This window comes from Xiphophorus couchianus, chromosome 6, assembly GCF_001444195.1.
Source record: "Xiphophorus couchianus chromosome 6, X_couchianus-1.0, whole genome shotgun sequence".
Lineage (NCBI taxonomy): Eukaryota > Metazoa > Chordata > Actinopteri > Cyprinodontiformes > Poeciliidae > Xiphophorus > Xiphophorus couchianus.
Genome location: NC_040233.1, coordinates 21,987,225 through 22,003,984, shown reverse-complemented (window position 1 = coordinate 22,003,984; position 16,760 = coordinate 21,987,225). Strand labels below are relative to the sequence as shown.

Genomic DNA, 16,760 nt, shown 5'->3' with positions numbered 1-16,760 from the left:
CAGTCACTCTACGGTGACAAACTGCAGCTCTTCTACTCTTCCAGCTTGGGCATTACTCTCAACGCACGGCTCGCCCCTATCAGAAAACAAGGCAGGTTTTATGGCTAGCTGGAGAAGGTGGTAAACATAAAGTGTGCAGCTCCCTGGAATTTAATGTGCTCGGTCAAAAGAGGAAGTATAGATATCAAAGACCAGGGCTGCTGGGAAAAAAAAAAGAAAGAAAAAGCTGCCTTTATAATGTAGAAAACAAGCACACTAGCCATGCACAATAAGATTTTTTTAATGATGCTTTTTATACTTTGTTTCTGAACTTTCTGAGCAGGATAATGGGAGAGGAGAGGTTAAAAGAAAACATGGGAGAACAGAAAAGCAGATGATCCATGGGCTGGTTACTGATGTCGAGGTTTAGAAACCGCAAAACATTTTTTAACACACCAATCTTAGTTTAAAGTGATTTTAATGAGAACTCTATCCACTGTATCGCCATTTTGGCAGTGGTTATTTACACACAAATGTAAAAGAAAAATAAATAACTGCTTTATGTGAAAAACTGACATTATTGTTCCTGCTGCTAATGCCGTTTGCAGATTTTTCCAATTGTGCTACAGGTACATTAGCCCAACTGGGTTATTTTGATTGACAGAGTTGTATAAATTTGCCCACATTAGCACTTATTGAGCTGAACATTATACTTCTATTGTTGTTCATCACCTTATAGAGTAACACAAGGATAACAAAATTCAAAATAGTTTACTTACATATCATAAATACACAATTATCTTCTCAAGGCCCTCAACAAGGTCCAACTGATTTAATTTAATTAAAAAAACTACAGAATTAAATTCAGTTACTGTAAATACACACCATCTTAATTCCACTAATAATGTAATGCAGTCAAGTTCAGTTTACTATGCCATACGATAAGTGTTTCAACTCATGAACTGATGACTTCATTTCATTGACTTTGCAGACGTTCCTTGTACCAGACATGCATGTGGCAGCAGTAGAAGGGAAAGATTTCCTTTTAACAAAACCAGTATGAGCTGCTATCCCGTATGGCAAAGCGAGGATTTGAAAAGACACACAGGATGACTGATCCATGACTACTTTCTATGTTGTACAAAAAATAATTTGTGTATTTGCTGTATCTCCAACAATACAATCGAATAGCAGATATACAGTAGTTACAGTGGATCATTGTGGCTTTGTGACAAGATTAAACACAGACAGAGCACATTTTATTCTATGAAGAAACATGAAGTTATCTGCAACAATATCTTCTTACTGCAAGGTGAAATGGTTAAAAGGGTTGAAAATAATATTAGCAGTTTTTTTTACCCTGGACATCTGCCTTGATAGCATCTGAAGTTGGTTGCTCAACAGACACCACTCACAACTTACCAACAATAGATAGCTATTTTAGTATTAACACCATAATTATCTGTGTTTTCCAAAAAGAAAATATTCTCTGATGAAAAAATTTAGTAGCCTTCTTTCTGCCAGCTAATCAGCAGTGCACAGTGTTGTTTTACTTTATGAACAAGGATTGATAACTGTAATTACCAATGTCTTTAGCAGCAGAATAAACAATACTTGCATTTCTCTATTTGTGTAAATACAAAAAAAAAAAAGATTTTTTTTTCCCACTTTGGTCTCTCATACTGGCCCAAACCGAATGCAGACAGATCAGCAAGGTGACACGACAGGAGATTAGACTGATGGAGTGTCATGGTTTCACTCCTCACCAGTAAATTAAAAGACTTTTCCAAAAGGACTGTTGTCTGTGATCGACTTGAGGCGTGCACAGCCACAAGCTCCTGGTACTGTGCGCAGGAGCTCTGGTTACCTCCGTGATCTAATTATCACTTGAGCCGTTATCGCATGCTCTCCATAACAAACGCCCCCGCTGCTGCACGCTTAGCCTCCACCTCTCCATCCGTGTGTGGCTAATCCGTCACCTACCCGGAGAGAGCGAAATACGTCCGAATTGATTTCATCCTGGTTTACATATTTACACACACACATACACACATATTGTGCAATTAAGAGCACATTTATCGATGGCTTTGGCACCACTGGGAGCCACTGCCGAGCAGCCAGCTCCCAATAAATCTCCAGTTCCCGAGGCTGCCAGCGGGCAAGACTGATAAACCCCACGCAAAAAATGGACTGGGAATACTCTGAGCTTCGGGGCAAGAGAGTTCTCAGTCACTAAAATTGACCTGAGGTGTTGGAAACAGTTGATGTAAGCTGTGTGTTTATCCTAAACATTTTCCAGAGCTGATTGTGTGACAACTTATCTCTTGAATAGAAAATATTTATCAGTATTTTAGTTTGCACCACACTGCCACAATCTGTTTCCAGAGTCAATCTGAACTCTGCCTCTATGAGTGCTTTGCCTTCATCATCTGAGTATAATATTATGAGTGTAGCATGCTGCCCCCAACAGGCTCCTGATGAAATGCATCGGCTTTCTGCTGAATCTACACAGCATCCTGCTAATAAGCCAAACCACACATCACAAGTTCAACCCGGAAAAAACCTCCAAAAAACAAACAAACAATGAAAGACATTCAGAAATACGAACAGCCAGCGTCATTTGTTAGGGTGAATTTGAAGTTATGTCTCCTGGTTGCAGGGATCAGCCTCAGTCTGGACATGTTTTATCCATTTATTGATTGGATAATATGGGTTAATGTTCCTTTTTTTTCTCCCGCCACATAGATTATGTGAAATGACCCCATTTAGGGAATTGTAAACATGCATTTAGAGAAATACAGTCACTATATTTAACAGTATTATTACAAGAATGTTAGTAAATAACAATCTGGTCAAAAATCTTCACTCTTTTTACAAATGAACCTTTGGATCTAACTTATTTGCGTTAAGTTTACAATAAAACCGGCCAAATCACAAGTTTAATCAAAAGTTAGGAGAAAGTGGCAATGCAAACACCATCAAGAGTCCTGATAAACTTCTGATCAAACTGATCAGATGACAAATTAACTACAGCTAAGAACAGCTTGGGCACCAAACTACAGTGATATACATGTTTTTCATTGAAAACGTCATGTCTCCACTTCTTATTAACCTCTTTTGTAATGTATGATGAGTAATTAATTCAACTATTTTTCCCCTCTGCTTTTTGTTTTGTTGCGCCAACACCCCACCTCCCAATCTGGTCGTTCATTTTATTCTGGAAGTCCCATTGGGTAAAGATGACAGAAACGGGAGAATTAAGAGATTAACTGAAACTTGGTGATAATTAAAAAAAAAAAAAAATAAAAATACACCGTATGTTATGTTGTATTTGGAAAAACTGAATTGTTTTTGCATTGAAACTTAAAAAGAAAGAGACGCAAACTTGGAGTGGTTTTCTCACAGATTCCAATAAATATCAACTATGCTATTTAAACCCACCAACCGCGCTTTAAATTCAGTGTAATGCATTACTACAGGGGCACTTTATGTCTGAAATGCACTAATGAAAAATGACAGAAGGTTCTGCTTTAAGCTGAACCAGAAGCGCACCGGCGGCTCGTTTGCTGCGTGAATCCCTTGAGGTTAATCACATTAGACAGATCAAGATAAAGTTAGGCGCAAACAGTCCCTTCAGTCTACTGTAAACTTGTCGCGCAAACAGCGGCGGTAAAACGGCAGCGGAGTCGCCCACGCGGAGCGCACCTGTCCGCTGCGCGCGCCGTGGGACCGCAAAGATGAGAACAAACTCCGCAGCTGAAAGCAGGAGTTCAAATGTGACATTCCCCCGAAATGCGAGAGGGAAAACAACACAACCGGCTCCACGCTGGAATACAAAATGAAACGTTAGTGCGTTACTTGAAGGATTTTTACACCGGAACAATGACTAAAGCATCAAAGAGAAGTGCTTAAACTCAACTGAAGTGCATCTCTAACCCGTGCCACCGTGGCGTTAAAGGAGATCGCTACCTGCAAACATCTTAGGGTGATCATCCTTACCTTTAAAAACTTCCCCTTGGACGGACAACAGGAGGCTCATCGCTGCAAACAACCAATTGATAACTTTATCCATGTCGGCAGCGCCGTGGTAGCGTTAACCCCCAGCCGAGGGGTTAACTGGAAACTCTTCTTTTCCTAACTAAAACTGTACTTTAGCTGTGTAAAAATCTAAAGTGGCTCCTCGGTCCTTTGTCCCCTGTCCTGCGGTGAGGGAGTAAGGGGGTAGGGGGGAGGACTGTAGCGGACACGGCTGCGTCTTTGCACTCTTTGGAGGAGGAATGTGTGAGTGGGTCCTGATTCCTGAATTACGCCTGGATTGAGTGGGTCCGGTGTTCAGCTCCGAGAGAGGAGCCGCGGCTGTCTGCGCGCCGTCTGGCCGGTAGAGGGAGCGTCTGAGTCCCGACTGGGAGGGAGAGGGACGCGCTGAGGTGTCCACTCCTCCTGCTTCACTGGGGCTCCCAATTGATGCTGATCAGGAAAAACATCTGCAACAATTTAAGTTTATGCAAGCATATCATTATCTTTTCTTCAGTATTTTAGGTGCATAAACTTTACATGACCCCAGTCCATTCTGGATAAAAATAAATATGCCATTCCATCATCTTGGCATTTACTTCTAGAATATTGTCAGCGGTATTGCATTACGAGCAAAGAGGTGGCGAGTTTAACTGCAAGTGATATTTGGTTACCTTCAAACTTATAGTTATAAATTTTAAGATGAAAAATGTCAAGATTTGTGGGGTTATCTTTTTAATTCTCACCTTAGCATTAGCCTTATTGTGAAGCTCCGCTGCATTAGAACTGGGCTCTCATCCTCATAAGGCAGGAGTGATCATTTCCACCCTTTGAGCGCCATCGTTCTGCAACTTTTATGTGCATCCTAGCTTCAAAGCACCCAACTGTTCTTTTTCTTTTGTATTATCTTTTTTTTTTTTTACTTAAAAAAACAAAAACATAAGATGCATTCACCGCCCCCTACCGGACGGATGACAATGATAGTCAAACACACCTAAATTAAAAACTTGGTCATGCTAAATGGAACGCTGTTCCTTCAGGTGTGACGTCAAACCCAGCTCCATTTCCGACTCCTAAGGTAAACGGAACGCAGCAATACTTCAAGCATACATTTGGACTGAATAAGGAAAACCAAAGCACTACATGAAAACTTTAAAGCTGTATGTTTGGAAAGATTTCCAAGTGAAGGTTACTTACTCATGTCTAAAATGTCTACAAAGAAAATGGTTTAGTGCAAATGTTTTTAATCCTGCTCCACAGGACCCTGCTGGCCTGCCTTTTTATGCGCTTCACGGCCTCCACACACCTGAATTACATATCTGGGTGATTAGCAGCCTTTTGCTGCACTGGACGGCAGGTAAGTAGTGAAATCATTTGAATCATCTAAAATGTGAAGGACAGCAGGTCCAGAGGAGCTGATAAGCTGTTTCCTTTTCACCTTTGCCTTTGAATTAAGGCAAAAATACCTAAATCAAAAGTGACAAGAGAAAACAAACACTGAAACAAAATTGTCAGAATCTCCATGGTCAGAACCAACTTCTAGCTAGAAAACACCCACAAACGTACCTGTAAGAGGAAGTAAAAAAAACTAGTGTCCCAACTGTATACTTTATGACGGCAGAACTTTTGCTTTTAGTGACAAGCTGCAGCATATATCAGCTGTGGCAGTGGAGACAGACAGAACTGAAGCAAATGAGACAGAGCTCTCTTTCATTGAGTCCCTAGAGGTCAGTGGTTGTAATAGCAGGCTCTTGCCACCTCTAAACAGTCTAGAAAAAAAACCCCAAAACAATTTGTATTGGAGCAAAGATTCATCCTCAGACCCATTTAGGACTGAAATTGTACACCTCTTCTCAAGGTTATGAGGCCCAGAGGAGGAGGGTTGGTTATTTGTACTTGAGCAGATACTGGATCATGCAACAATTCAGTTACCACAGACACAGCACAAATGCAAAAGAAAACAACCAAAACTTGATGTTGCAATCAAAATCTTTACTGGGGTCTGGAAGCTATAATGTAATAAATCCACATGATTTTCAATGACTGAAAAATTGTTGTGAAGAGAGGAGACGTGACTTTATATCAAAATAATGTACAGTATATATGACAGTTATTTAATCTCTGAATAGTTGATGGTAAAAACTACAAAATTGTTAATTTTTATTAGTTTGTTTTTTTCTCTCTGCTTCTGGAATTTATCTTAATGTAACCCTATTTTAAGATGTTATGACAACAAGACGATTTTCTGTAATGTACACACATTAGTCCAATAGAACATTTATTTTTGCATTTCTCATTGAGACTTTTTTTGCTGTTTGTTGCATAATAGCTAAACTATGTCAGAAATCATAATTTAAAACACAGTTCATAAATAATACCCACGGATTATTGTAGTTATTATATTCTAATACTTTTTTTTCATATGCTATTTTTGGCTAGCAATAAAATTCAATTTTCTTTCCTAACTAGACATGTTCCTGTCCCAGTTTTATACAAGTAGCTTTATAATGTTTGGCAGATGGATTTTTAATCCCAGTTCACCTTGTGTGTCCTTTTTGATCAAATTCATGCATTGATCCCATTAAAGGGAAATGCCGGCTGACATTCAAAAGAACTTCATTAATTGGCCTGGAAAAAATAAAAAAAAACAAGGTTGCCTCATTATAGCAGAGATTTCAAAGCTTTTATGGACATTATGTAACTCCAAATTAGTCTTATTTAAAATAGCAAGTGCAAATAACATTAGGTTATTTGTCTGTGCAGCGGGAAGGAGAGGCAACTAGTGACAAAGTCAAACAATGTCACATTCCCTTATTGTTTTTGCATGCATAAACATACCCGGCAATTTCTCGTCGACCAGCAGTTTTTATGGCTAATTAAAATTCAAGAAGATTGACATAGGTCATCATTTAGTCCCAAAATGACCTCCTCTTGTCAAGGATATATGGCTCTTGTCGCTGTTTTCCACCATGAGGACACAAACAATGGCTGAGGCATTTCAAAGAAACGCCTCACTGTGGTGTGTAGGTATTGTCTTGGCAGCAGCGGTTCTGTTTCAAGGAATGCATGAAATCCAGACCGAGCAGAGCTGTCATGGGAGTTGGTGAGAGTATGAACTTCAGGGATTGGTTGGAATGAGCGGATAGCGTCGGTGTTTGTGTGTGTCGTCAGCTTATAGAGGGAGAGAATCATCGGTGTGTTTGTGAGCTCAAAATTGAAGGCTGTGTTTCAGCGGTTGACCATGAACACAATTTGAAGTCATGTTGAACAAATATATCCTGCTTCACTCCAGTGGCTGTCTGATACAACACCATAGAAGTGACAGACCATCCGATGTCAACACCAGGTCTCAAATCTGTTATTTATTACTAACAAAAAAAACAGTGGGTCTTGGAGCTGTTTCTGCTCACTACCACCGCTGTCTTCTTGTCAATGCTTAGATCATTTGGACAAGTTTGTTTTATACAAAAATATACATTTTAGCTTACTTTACCTTTATGTAATAGTGACTATACCTCTTAAGCTATTTTGTCAGTCCCAAAATTGATGTATTTTATTGTGGTTCTAAGTCATGCACTCACTAACAAAGTAGTGCTTAATTGCAAAATAGAAATACATGGTTTAAAAAAAATCTGGAAAGTGAGTCATATACATCCATTTCTCCTCTACTCTGATACCCCCTAAATACGACCCAGTGCAACTAATAACTATCCTTTTACTAATCAGGGTTAGGTCAGCTTGATGAGCAAATATAGTCCAAGTGTAGTGCATCAGTTCTGTAAAGGCCTCAGAAGTTTGTTAGAGAACATTAGTAAACAGCAGGCATCATCATGTCAAGCGCTGAACTTCTCATTGAGTTTTGTTCAGTGCTTGAACATCTGAAAGTGGATAGAGTACAGCACACATGAAAACCTACCAGTTCATTGCCTTCACTATTAACTGACAGGCCAGACAAGGTGAGCATTAGTCAGAGAAACAGTTGAGAGCCACAGGGTAACTCTGGAGGAGCTGCATCGTTCTACAACTCAGAAGGAAGAATCGGTTGGCAGGATAACTATTTGTCATGAGCTCCAAAAATCTGGCCTTTATTAAAAGTGACTTTAACATTTTAAGTGTTGATTAAACAAAGCCATAAGAAGTCTTGTCTAAAGTTTGAAAAAAACAAACAAACATGTGGAGCAAGGTACTCAGGTTAAAATGAGACCAACATTTGCTTCGTAGCCAACATGTGACTCACAATATATAGCAGAAAACAACCACTTTACACTACTATGACACACCATCATCAGTTTTGAAGATGCTTTTTTCATGACAAAGAAGTAGGTTGTAGTTTATGAGAAGAAGCTCAAAAGACCTTTTCAGAACTGCAAAATAATTTGCTTGCTAACAAGACTAAAACTACAAATGTACAGCTCTGAATAGATTAGGTCTAGGTATATTCACAGTCCAAGCTTAAAATCTAGGAGAAGACATGACAGATGATGGTCCTGTCACTCCAACTTGACTGAGCTTAAGCTCTTTACAAATAACTCTTTGCAAAGATTTTATTATCTAAATATGGAATGTTGGAAGAAAAATATCACCAAAATACCTGCAGCTCTACATATGAGCCAAAGATGGTTCTGCAGAGAACTGACTCAGTAGGTCCATGGATATAAAATATCCACTCTAAGAAAATGAAGTTTGTAGTGGTAAGGTGACATAATGTGAAAAATTACTTTCTGATTCACCATATGTATCTCCCTTTCATCTTTTTCTATGATCTATGGTGCTATGGAAAATCTTAAGTCTCATTTCATTCCTTTATATACTGTACTTTAATGGGACCGGCCTTTCTTCCCAGGTGTTGTCGTGGTAACAGTCTAGAGAAATATTTCTATAGGCTTTTCAATGGTCTTATCATATTGAAAAGAAAAAGTACTAATGGCTTAAACACGTGTATGTGATATGAAAAACAGAACTGGAATCCTGAAAAGCTTCTTTCAAAAATAAAAAACTTAGCATAACATGTTTGCCAAATTACATTTGTCATAACGGCAGTCTGCAAACACAAATGTCTGAACTTTGTTTCATGCTGCAACAGTAACCACCAACAGTGGAGGAGCCTGTTAGTCTGCAGCAAATTACTTTTTACTCCTTCATGTTTCTTCCTGTGGCGACTGTTTCCATTAGTTTGTTACGAAAATGATTAACTAAATAACAAATTGTAATTGATATAACTGGGAGTCTGACTCTTTGTCAATAAGAAACCCTCTCACCCGGTGTAAGGAGCGTCAGTGTGACTGAATAAGTCAGAAATTTATCTGCACTCCAAAGAAAAAACTTATTAAGTCTCTTCTCATGTGGCTGCCTAACAGCAGGGGTTTTGCCGTTTAATTCCATTGTGATTATCCCCTGCCTTGATTGTCAAAGGCTCAAAATGAGATTGATTAGCTGTCCCTCATTTTAAGAAATCACTGGCTGCCACCAGGGCTAAACTGTTTTCTAAGCTTTGGATTAAGAATACAAAATAGCTTTGAATGAACTGCACAGGAACCAGTCGGCGCTCGCTACTCTCTTAGAAATTAAACAGTGTCCTACTATAAATGGAATTGGTGAAGCGCGTAACTATTAAATAGGATCAGTAAATCCGATAAAGCCCATTGTTGATCCCAGCTGACCACCAAGTTCACAAGCTTTAATGCCCACAGGCAGACGGGTAAACTGTAAAGGAGCGCATTACTTTCCTGACATGGTGTGTTGTGTACTTTATTAGAAAATGCACAAGAGAGTCTTTCCATAAGTTGATCCAGGAAGTGGATTTAAAAGGGAGTTAATCTCAAAAGGGAAAATTGTTATGACTAGTAGTAGCTAGGATTTGGAAAGGGAAGAGGAGCAAAGCTGCATAGTGCAGTAAATTAGCTAATGTGTTTGTAAAAATAAGTAACATTTCTGTATTTTCTCTCATTTACAGCGATAATTTCTCAGAAAAGTATTATTCTGTTTCCATATTCCATCACAAATTATTCACTTATAAATAAATCTAAACCTAAAATTAAGACTTTTCACTATTTTTATATTTGCTTTAATGTATTTTATTGAGATGCTATGCAATGATGGCCAAGAGGAAGGGAACTGATAAAAGCCTTTTAAAACCTGTTCAAATAGAAATCTGAATAGTTTGGCATGCAGTTCCATCCACCCCTCTTTACTTTGATACCTTTTAATGAAATTCAGTAAACTGAGCGTAAACCTTAATTATAGTCCAGCTTTGCTGTGAAGGCCTCAGAGGTTTGTGTGAACAGATTTCTGAACAAAGAGCATCATGAAAACCAAGAACACACCAGAGACAGATCAGGAGGAAAACTTTGTTAGGTTATAAAACAATATCTAAAGCTTTGGTCATCTCTCACAGAGTTCTGTTCATTTCACAATCTGAAAGTGACAGTGTATGCCATAACTGCAAACCTACGAGACAAACCCACAGCAAAACATGGTAGTGGCAGCATCATGATGTGGGGGCACGTTTCTCCTCCGCAGGAAAGTTAAGGGGACTATGTAAGGAAGTAAATGCAGCACAACTATGGAAAAAAATTGAGATGGCAAAAGACCTGTCAGTGGGTTGGAGGTTTACCTTCCAGGAACAACCTTAAACATACAAACAAATCTGCAATAGAATGTTTTTTGAAATTATATTAATGTGTATATCCAACTGAGAATGAATGGTATTTCTTGAAAATTTCTGTTCACAGACCCTCTCCATATAATATTCAAAGAAGATGGATATTGAAAACCAGTGTTCATCCCGAAAAAAAAGTGAAGCTGTAAATGTAGCAAATTGAGTCAAATTGCTTAAATATAAATGCATGCCACACTTTTCAGATTGTATTATTATATCAGTCGTAAAATAATATTATTTATGTTCATTTGTACCAAACATAGAAAATGTATTATGTATCTTCAACTTCACAAGTATGCACAACTGTGTATTCATTTATTACAACAAATCATAATACAATGCCTTGTAGTTTGTATTCACAACGTAATTTAATACAAACATTTTCAAGCGTTAGAAACTTTGCAACATACAATATTACATCTTTGTTTGATTTTAAATATTTTTCTGCACAAATGCATTATCTCTGCTTTTATTTATGTATTTTTTTCCACATTCCCATATTTTTTTCCTGCCATTATTTATTGTTTATTTTCAAAAATATAAGTGCTACATTTTATCATTTCTAACTGGGTGACTTATTTATGGCTAACAATGAGCCTTAACACAAAATATGCATATAAATATCTGGAGATTAAGTTTTTATAGCCATAGTCATGTTTATATATACATATTATTTCTTGGAATATATGTTTATCAAACGTTTCTTTCCAGGTTCCCTTGAGAGCCCCACACAGAACCTGAAATCAGGTCATTTGGCTCATGCCGATGCAACACTTCTATATGTGCTTTCTTTGACAGCATATCCCATGATCACTATCTGGGACTATCTGGGACAAAGACTTATTCAAGAGGGCGTCATCTATCATGAATGCATAGACTGTGTGTGTGCGTGAATGTGAGCGGCACTGTGATGCAGTAACAATAATTTACCAAGAGAGGTCGCTTTTCTGCCGTTCCTCGGTCTCACTTGAAGTAAAATTAGACATGTAGTTTTAGGACTGGTTGTAGAAACATAAGCTTGTAAATCTCGATCACAGATAAAATGGCTGAGCTGCAACAGATACTGCTGATTACTACTAAAAATAGGACACTTTTTCTTACTCATTAAATCAAAACAGCTGCTTTACCTAATGAAACTGAATTCACACTCTTGCATTCCCATAATCATTAATGAAATTAAATTAAAAAAAATTTTAATAGCACATTTTTAACAGGTCAACATTTTTAGATTCAAATATTTCCAAACGAGAAGTATTTGTGCTATTTTTAATGCTGAAAACACACTGTACAACCAGATTACTACAATATACAATCCATGTTCTGACAATGTATAGAAAAGTACAGCAGTAGGTTGCTGATTATCAGGATTTTGTTGATTTCAGCTAGATTCAATAATCTTTAACCACTTCATTGATTGATTTTACTGTATTTCATTTTAGAATAATAAGGCAGAATTTAGTATTTAAGGTCATTTAGGTTAACATGTGTCAACAAATATGGCAACCTGCGACCGATGTTGGTTTATCTAACATTTTTAAATACATGGATGTTTCATATGAACTTTACCAACACTGAGAAATTCAAGTTTCTAAACATATCAAACAAAGAACATACTTTCTGTAAAATTCTTTTGGAAAATTTAATTTAAAAATTCATTTATTTCCACTAAAATTACTAATTTAATATCACCCATAGACATATCATAACAGAGGCACATGAACATAACACTGTTACTCAAGATTTTGAAGTTGAATTGACAAGTTTGAACCTCAGACATTAAGTTTGATGTCTAAACTTTCAATCTAATGCTAAGTCAGAGAGGAGCCACTTCCAAAGTGGATTTCTGTCATCGTGGGGCTTAACTACTATAATTTGACACTGAACTGAAATTCTTCAAAAGATTATTTTATAATCTAAAACCTTTACTTCTTTTTGCAAACACATAGTTAAATCAGAAAAGGGGATTTTGGGGGGAAAATGCACATATTTTCATACCACTACTGAGCAAGTATAACTAATTTTGTCTTTAGACTGAGATAACTCAAAGAAAAAAAACAACTAAAAACTACTTCTTCAACTCGTAATAAGCTTTATATTATGTCAAAGTATGTTTAATTTTCTTTTTATTATGCTACTAATACTTTTTAGGAAAAGACTGTTTTCACAAGAGTAAAATCCTTCATATTTTCAGTGATTAGATGTGCATTGCAGCATAAAACAAGTCACACTTTTTGGAATATGAACACTGCACCTGTTGTTTTTGGTTGGGCTTTTTCAGAATGGGCAATTTGATTTGACCAGTAGCAAAGTCTGAATATGTAAAAATGTACTTTAGTTGCATAGAAATTGAGTTGTTTTTGAAGAAAAAAAAGTTGCTTTTCCTAAACCTTAGAAACATTGCAGTGGACATTCAGTTTTAGAAAATTTTGCAGTAGATTTCCTCTTTAACAAACACATAACCTGCTTATAACATAACTAATGCAGCTTAATGCTTAACAGAAATGACCATAAAGTTTATATTCAGAGCTGAATGTATTTTTCAAACGTTTAACTCAACTCCTGTGTTGATGTTTCCTGTCCAAACTGGCAATATAATTCAAACAAACATCAAAAGCATATTAATTTAGCTTAATTAAACTTTTATGAACCTTAATTTACCTTTACTGCGTTTGGAAAATGTTTTATTCCCATCTTTATTGGTGTTGCAACACGGATCACCCGCTGATGCTTTGATCTGATGAATGGAACAATATTTAATCGTCTCCATGTTGTGTGTGTGTGTTTCCTTTTAATCTGTTGAGGAATCTTCAACACCCCCAGTCCTGCTCTGCTGTTCTTTCCACTGACTTTACACACCTGATCCATGTGACCTGAATACAATGAGGAGAGTTGCTCTGTAGTTAAACTTACCCCTGTCAGACTCACACTGCAACACCAGGATCAGCCGATGAGCAATCAGCACCCAAATGTAGACTTGTGAATTTTTAACACCAGCTGAACAACTTATCTCGACCCCATTACATAACAAAACTGGATTTGCAAATTCAAAGAACTATAATGCTATTCAAGCAAAATTTAGTATATCTTTACAGAGTCATAGCGGTAAAGTGGACAATTTTAAACAATATTAGACTTATAACATAATAATCATGCTTTGAATACACAAACTTGAAAGCACATGGTAACAGTTCCTCATTTGGGCTTAAAGTAACTGCAGAGAGCACTTATTTAACCTTGCACTGCCTCCTGGACAAGCTTAAGAGAAGAGTTATATTACAGTGGTGAACTCTTTCATAAATCCATCCCAATATTTTTGTACCACCAAATCCTTCTCTCATATTCAATTTATCAGAAATATATTTATGTGTTCAATATTAGTCTTGTACTTCACAAAAACTATTTCAAATTCAGAAGGACTACTTTTTCCAGCCCTAATTTAAAAAACAAAACAAAAACTGTGGTATACCACTTAAAATTAGGATCAACCTGGAAGCTCCAGCTCAGACACCAACAGTAGCATCATTTATCAGCTATATTTTCTTGCCATGTTTGCACTGGTCAAAGTACCAGAGTGTCCTGAACCTCATTAACTAGAAATGTCATTTATTTAAGAGCTAATGGGGATCCTCAGGCCATGCCACCCTGGGTGGAGAGCCATATCCTCCTTATTAAAAACCACCACTAGTTCTAAATAATATGAAATCCAATATGGTTAATGACAAATATTCATTAGAAGGCATGCCAGCTCATTGAGTCTGCTCAGTTGTTGAATTACGGAGCCCTGAACACTCCAAGAAACACAGAATCTTTATGTGTGCATGTAATATTCCTCTCTACAATCAGAATGTTCAGATTAACCAGGCCCTGAATCTGGTTAGCAATGGGTTGCAATCATTTGGAAGCCACTGCTTCCAAGTGAAAGAAGACCAGGCCTATCATGCTCTAGACCTAACGGCAATCCTTGAGGGCCAGAGTCCTGCATAAATGTCCTACATGCTTGAATAAAATGACTAAACTGCTTCACTAGCCTCCACTGAGTTCTGCTAATGAGCTAACATTGGACCCAGGTGTTTTGAAGCAGAGACACATCTAAAAGTTGCAGGACACATGCTCTTGAGGACTGGCGTTTGAGACCATTGCTGTAGAAACATCAGAGAGAGTTTGGTCAAATGGTGCATGGCCATCAGGGTGCCAAGGAATCATCAAACAGCATACAGATACACACACAAACAGTGGTGATTGTTTAAGTAGGCTTGAGGTAGTTATACAGGGCACTGAGTCCACCTTGCAGCACCTCATGGATAGGCTTGAGGAGCGGGTTGTGAATTATATGAAGTCCTTTATCCAGTGGGTGGCAGGCTAACCGCCTGAGTCTGCTCAGCTGGTACATCTCATCAGGCACACTTTGCAGCTCGTTAAAGTCCACATTCAGAAGCTCTAATGAATCCAAGAAACACAAAGTCTTTGGAAGAGTGTGTATGCTGTTTCCCTCCACGATCAGGATCTTCAAGTTAACCAGGTCCTGAATCTGATCTGCTATGGTCTCCAAGCGGTTGCAGGCCAAGTGCAGGAAGACCAGTCCTTTCATGCTGTAGACGCAGGTGGGGATGTGAACAATGCGGTTGTGACTGAGGTTGAGTTTGGTCAGATGATGCATGGCAGCCAAGCTGCTGGGGAGGCTGGAGATCTGGTTGTTGGCCAAGCTCAGCACCTCCAGGCATGTGCAGGAGCCCAGCTCCTCAGGGACTTCACTCAGGCGGTTGCGACAGGCGAACAGCACGCGAAGCTTCTTCAGCAGGCCGATCTCAGGGGGGAGGCTGGACAGGTTGTTTCCCAATAAGTTGAGAATCACCAGATTATCCAGAGAGCCCAGAGCGGGAGGCAAGGAGCACAGACAGTTCATGGACAAGTTGAGTTTCTGAAGGTCCTGGAGCTCCCACAGCTCAGCGGGGGTTTCATCCAACCCCCGCATGGCTAAACTCAGAGTACTGAAACCAAAGTGGACGCTGGTTTGTTTACGGATCCTCTCCGCTGCCCAGGACAGACTGGGCTGCTCGTCTCTAATTGTACCCTTCCTCCTTTGGCCCACACTCACCTCATTCAACTCTGAGTTGGACAGGCTGCGAGACTGCTTCCCACCCATCACCTTCGTAGCGATAATGTTTCCGTCACTTATAACAGCCTGCAATTAACTCAATCACCAACTCCTGAAGCAATGAGAGGTCTGCTAAAGACAATTGCTGCTGATTGATCTCCAGGGCTCTTGAACGCTGTCAGCAGCAGTTTCACTGTACCGCCTGGTTGGTCGTAACACTCACATTGATTCCTGGCTGAGTTTTTCCGCACCAAGCTGATGCGACAGAGCGCTGTACTACAGACCCTGTGATCTGCATGTCCCAGATCCTTTCTTACTGGATTCCATTCCCCAGCTGCCCCTGTCACTTTTCAAGCACACACATGCCCTTTAGATCCCCACCCACCGAAAGGCAGGCATGAGATGTGTGAGCACAGTCATTTGAGGCCACTGCTACAGCTAATAATGTTATTACAGATCATAGAAATAGCCACATGTAGAACCCTCCACCTTTACTTGCACCCTCTTTTTAAAAACATGTAAAAATGATCTTTACATAATCTTATGCTAAATGCATTTATTCAGTGAAGAAGCAATCCCCCCTGCTGCTAATACGGTTTAAAAGCCAGTTTTTTTCAACATAGCAGTGCTTTGTACGGAGAGAGGATCTTGGGTATTTCTGAAGACTGATGTGACCCAGGAATAAGGATGAGTTTGTGTGCCTGGAAAAATTTTCCCATTAATTTGGCCACATATTTTCAATCATTATCCTGTTGAAGGACTAAAAGATACAGACACCACCAGATTTGTACGTATTTACTGATACCATGAGTTATTAGTATCATATACTTGAACAAGGTTCACAAGAGCTTTGTATGGGGAACTGACTCACAGCATCACAGATCTTTATTTAGCACCAAGTACAGATACTTATCCATTATTTGTTTTAATTCCAGAACCACCCAGAGAGGTTCTGAAAAGCTCTGCCTCATGCTTAATCAAAGATCCTGGCTTAGTTAAAGTTTCAGTCGTGTT

General features: G+C 38.6%; 2 protein-coding genes across 12 annotated transcripts in view; both read right to left on the bottom strand.

The window, feature by feature from the left end:
* LOC114146801 (protein tyrosine phosphatase receptor type M) overlaps positions 1-4,371 on the bottom strand; it is a 200,292-nt gene extending 195,921 nt beyond the window's left edge. For 8 of the 11 annotated variants that reach the window (XM_028021173.1, XM_028021175.1, XM_028021176.1 and 5 more), the window contains exon 1: positions 3,979-4,370. In XM_028021173.1, the coding sequence (XP_027876974.1) occupies positions 3,979-4,051 (73 nt within the window). In that variant the 5' untranslated portion in view covers positions 4,052-4,370. Of the gene's footprint in view, positions 1-3,978 lie in introns of all 11 variants that reach the window. The other 3 variants (XM_028021177.1, XM_028021182.1, XM_028021174.1) reach the window with 2 other exon arrangements.
* A 6,578-nt stretch (positions 4,372-10,949) lies between these two features.
* On the bottom strand, positions 10,950-16,045 carry LOC114145957 (leucine-rich repeat-containing protein 30). Its single transcript, XM_028019653.1, has one exon. It carries the CDS (start codon positions 15,792-15,794, stop codon positions 14,895-14,897), a length of 900 nt encoding a protein of 299 aa, XP_027875454.1. The 5' UTR covers positions 15,795-16,045; the 3' UTR covers positions 10,950-14,894.
* Positions 16,046-16,760: the final 715 nt, after the last annotated feature.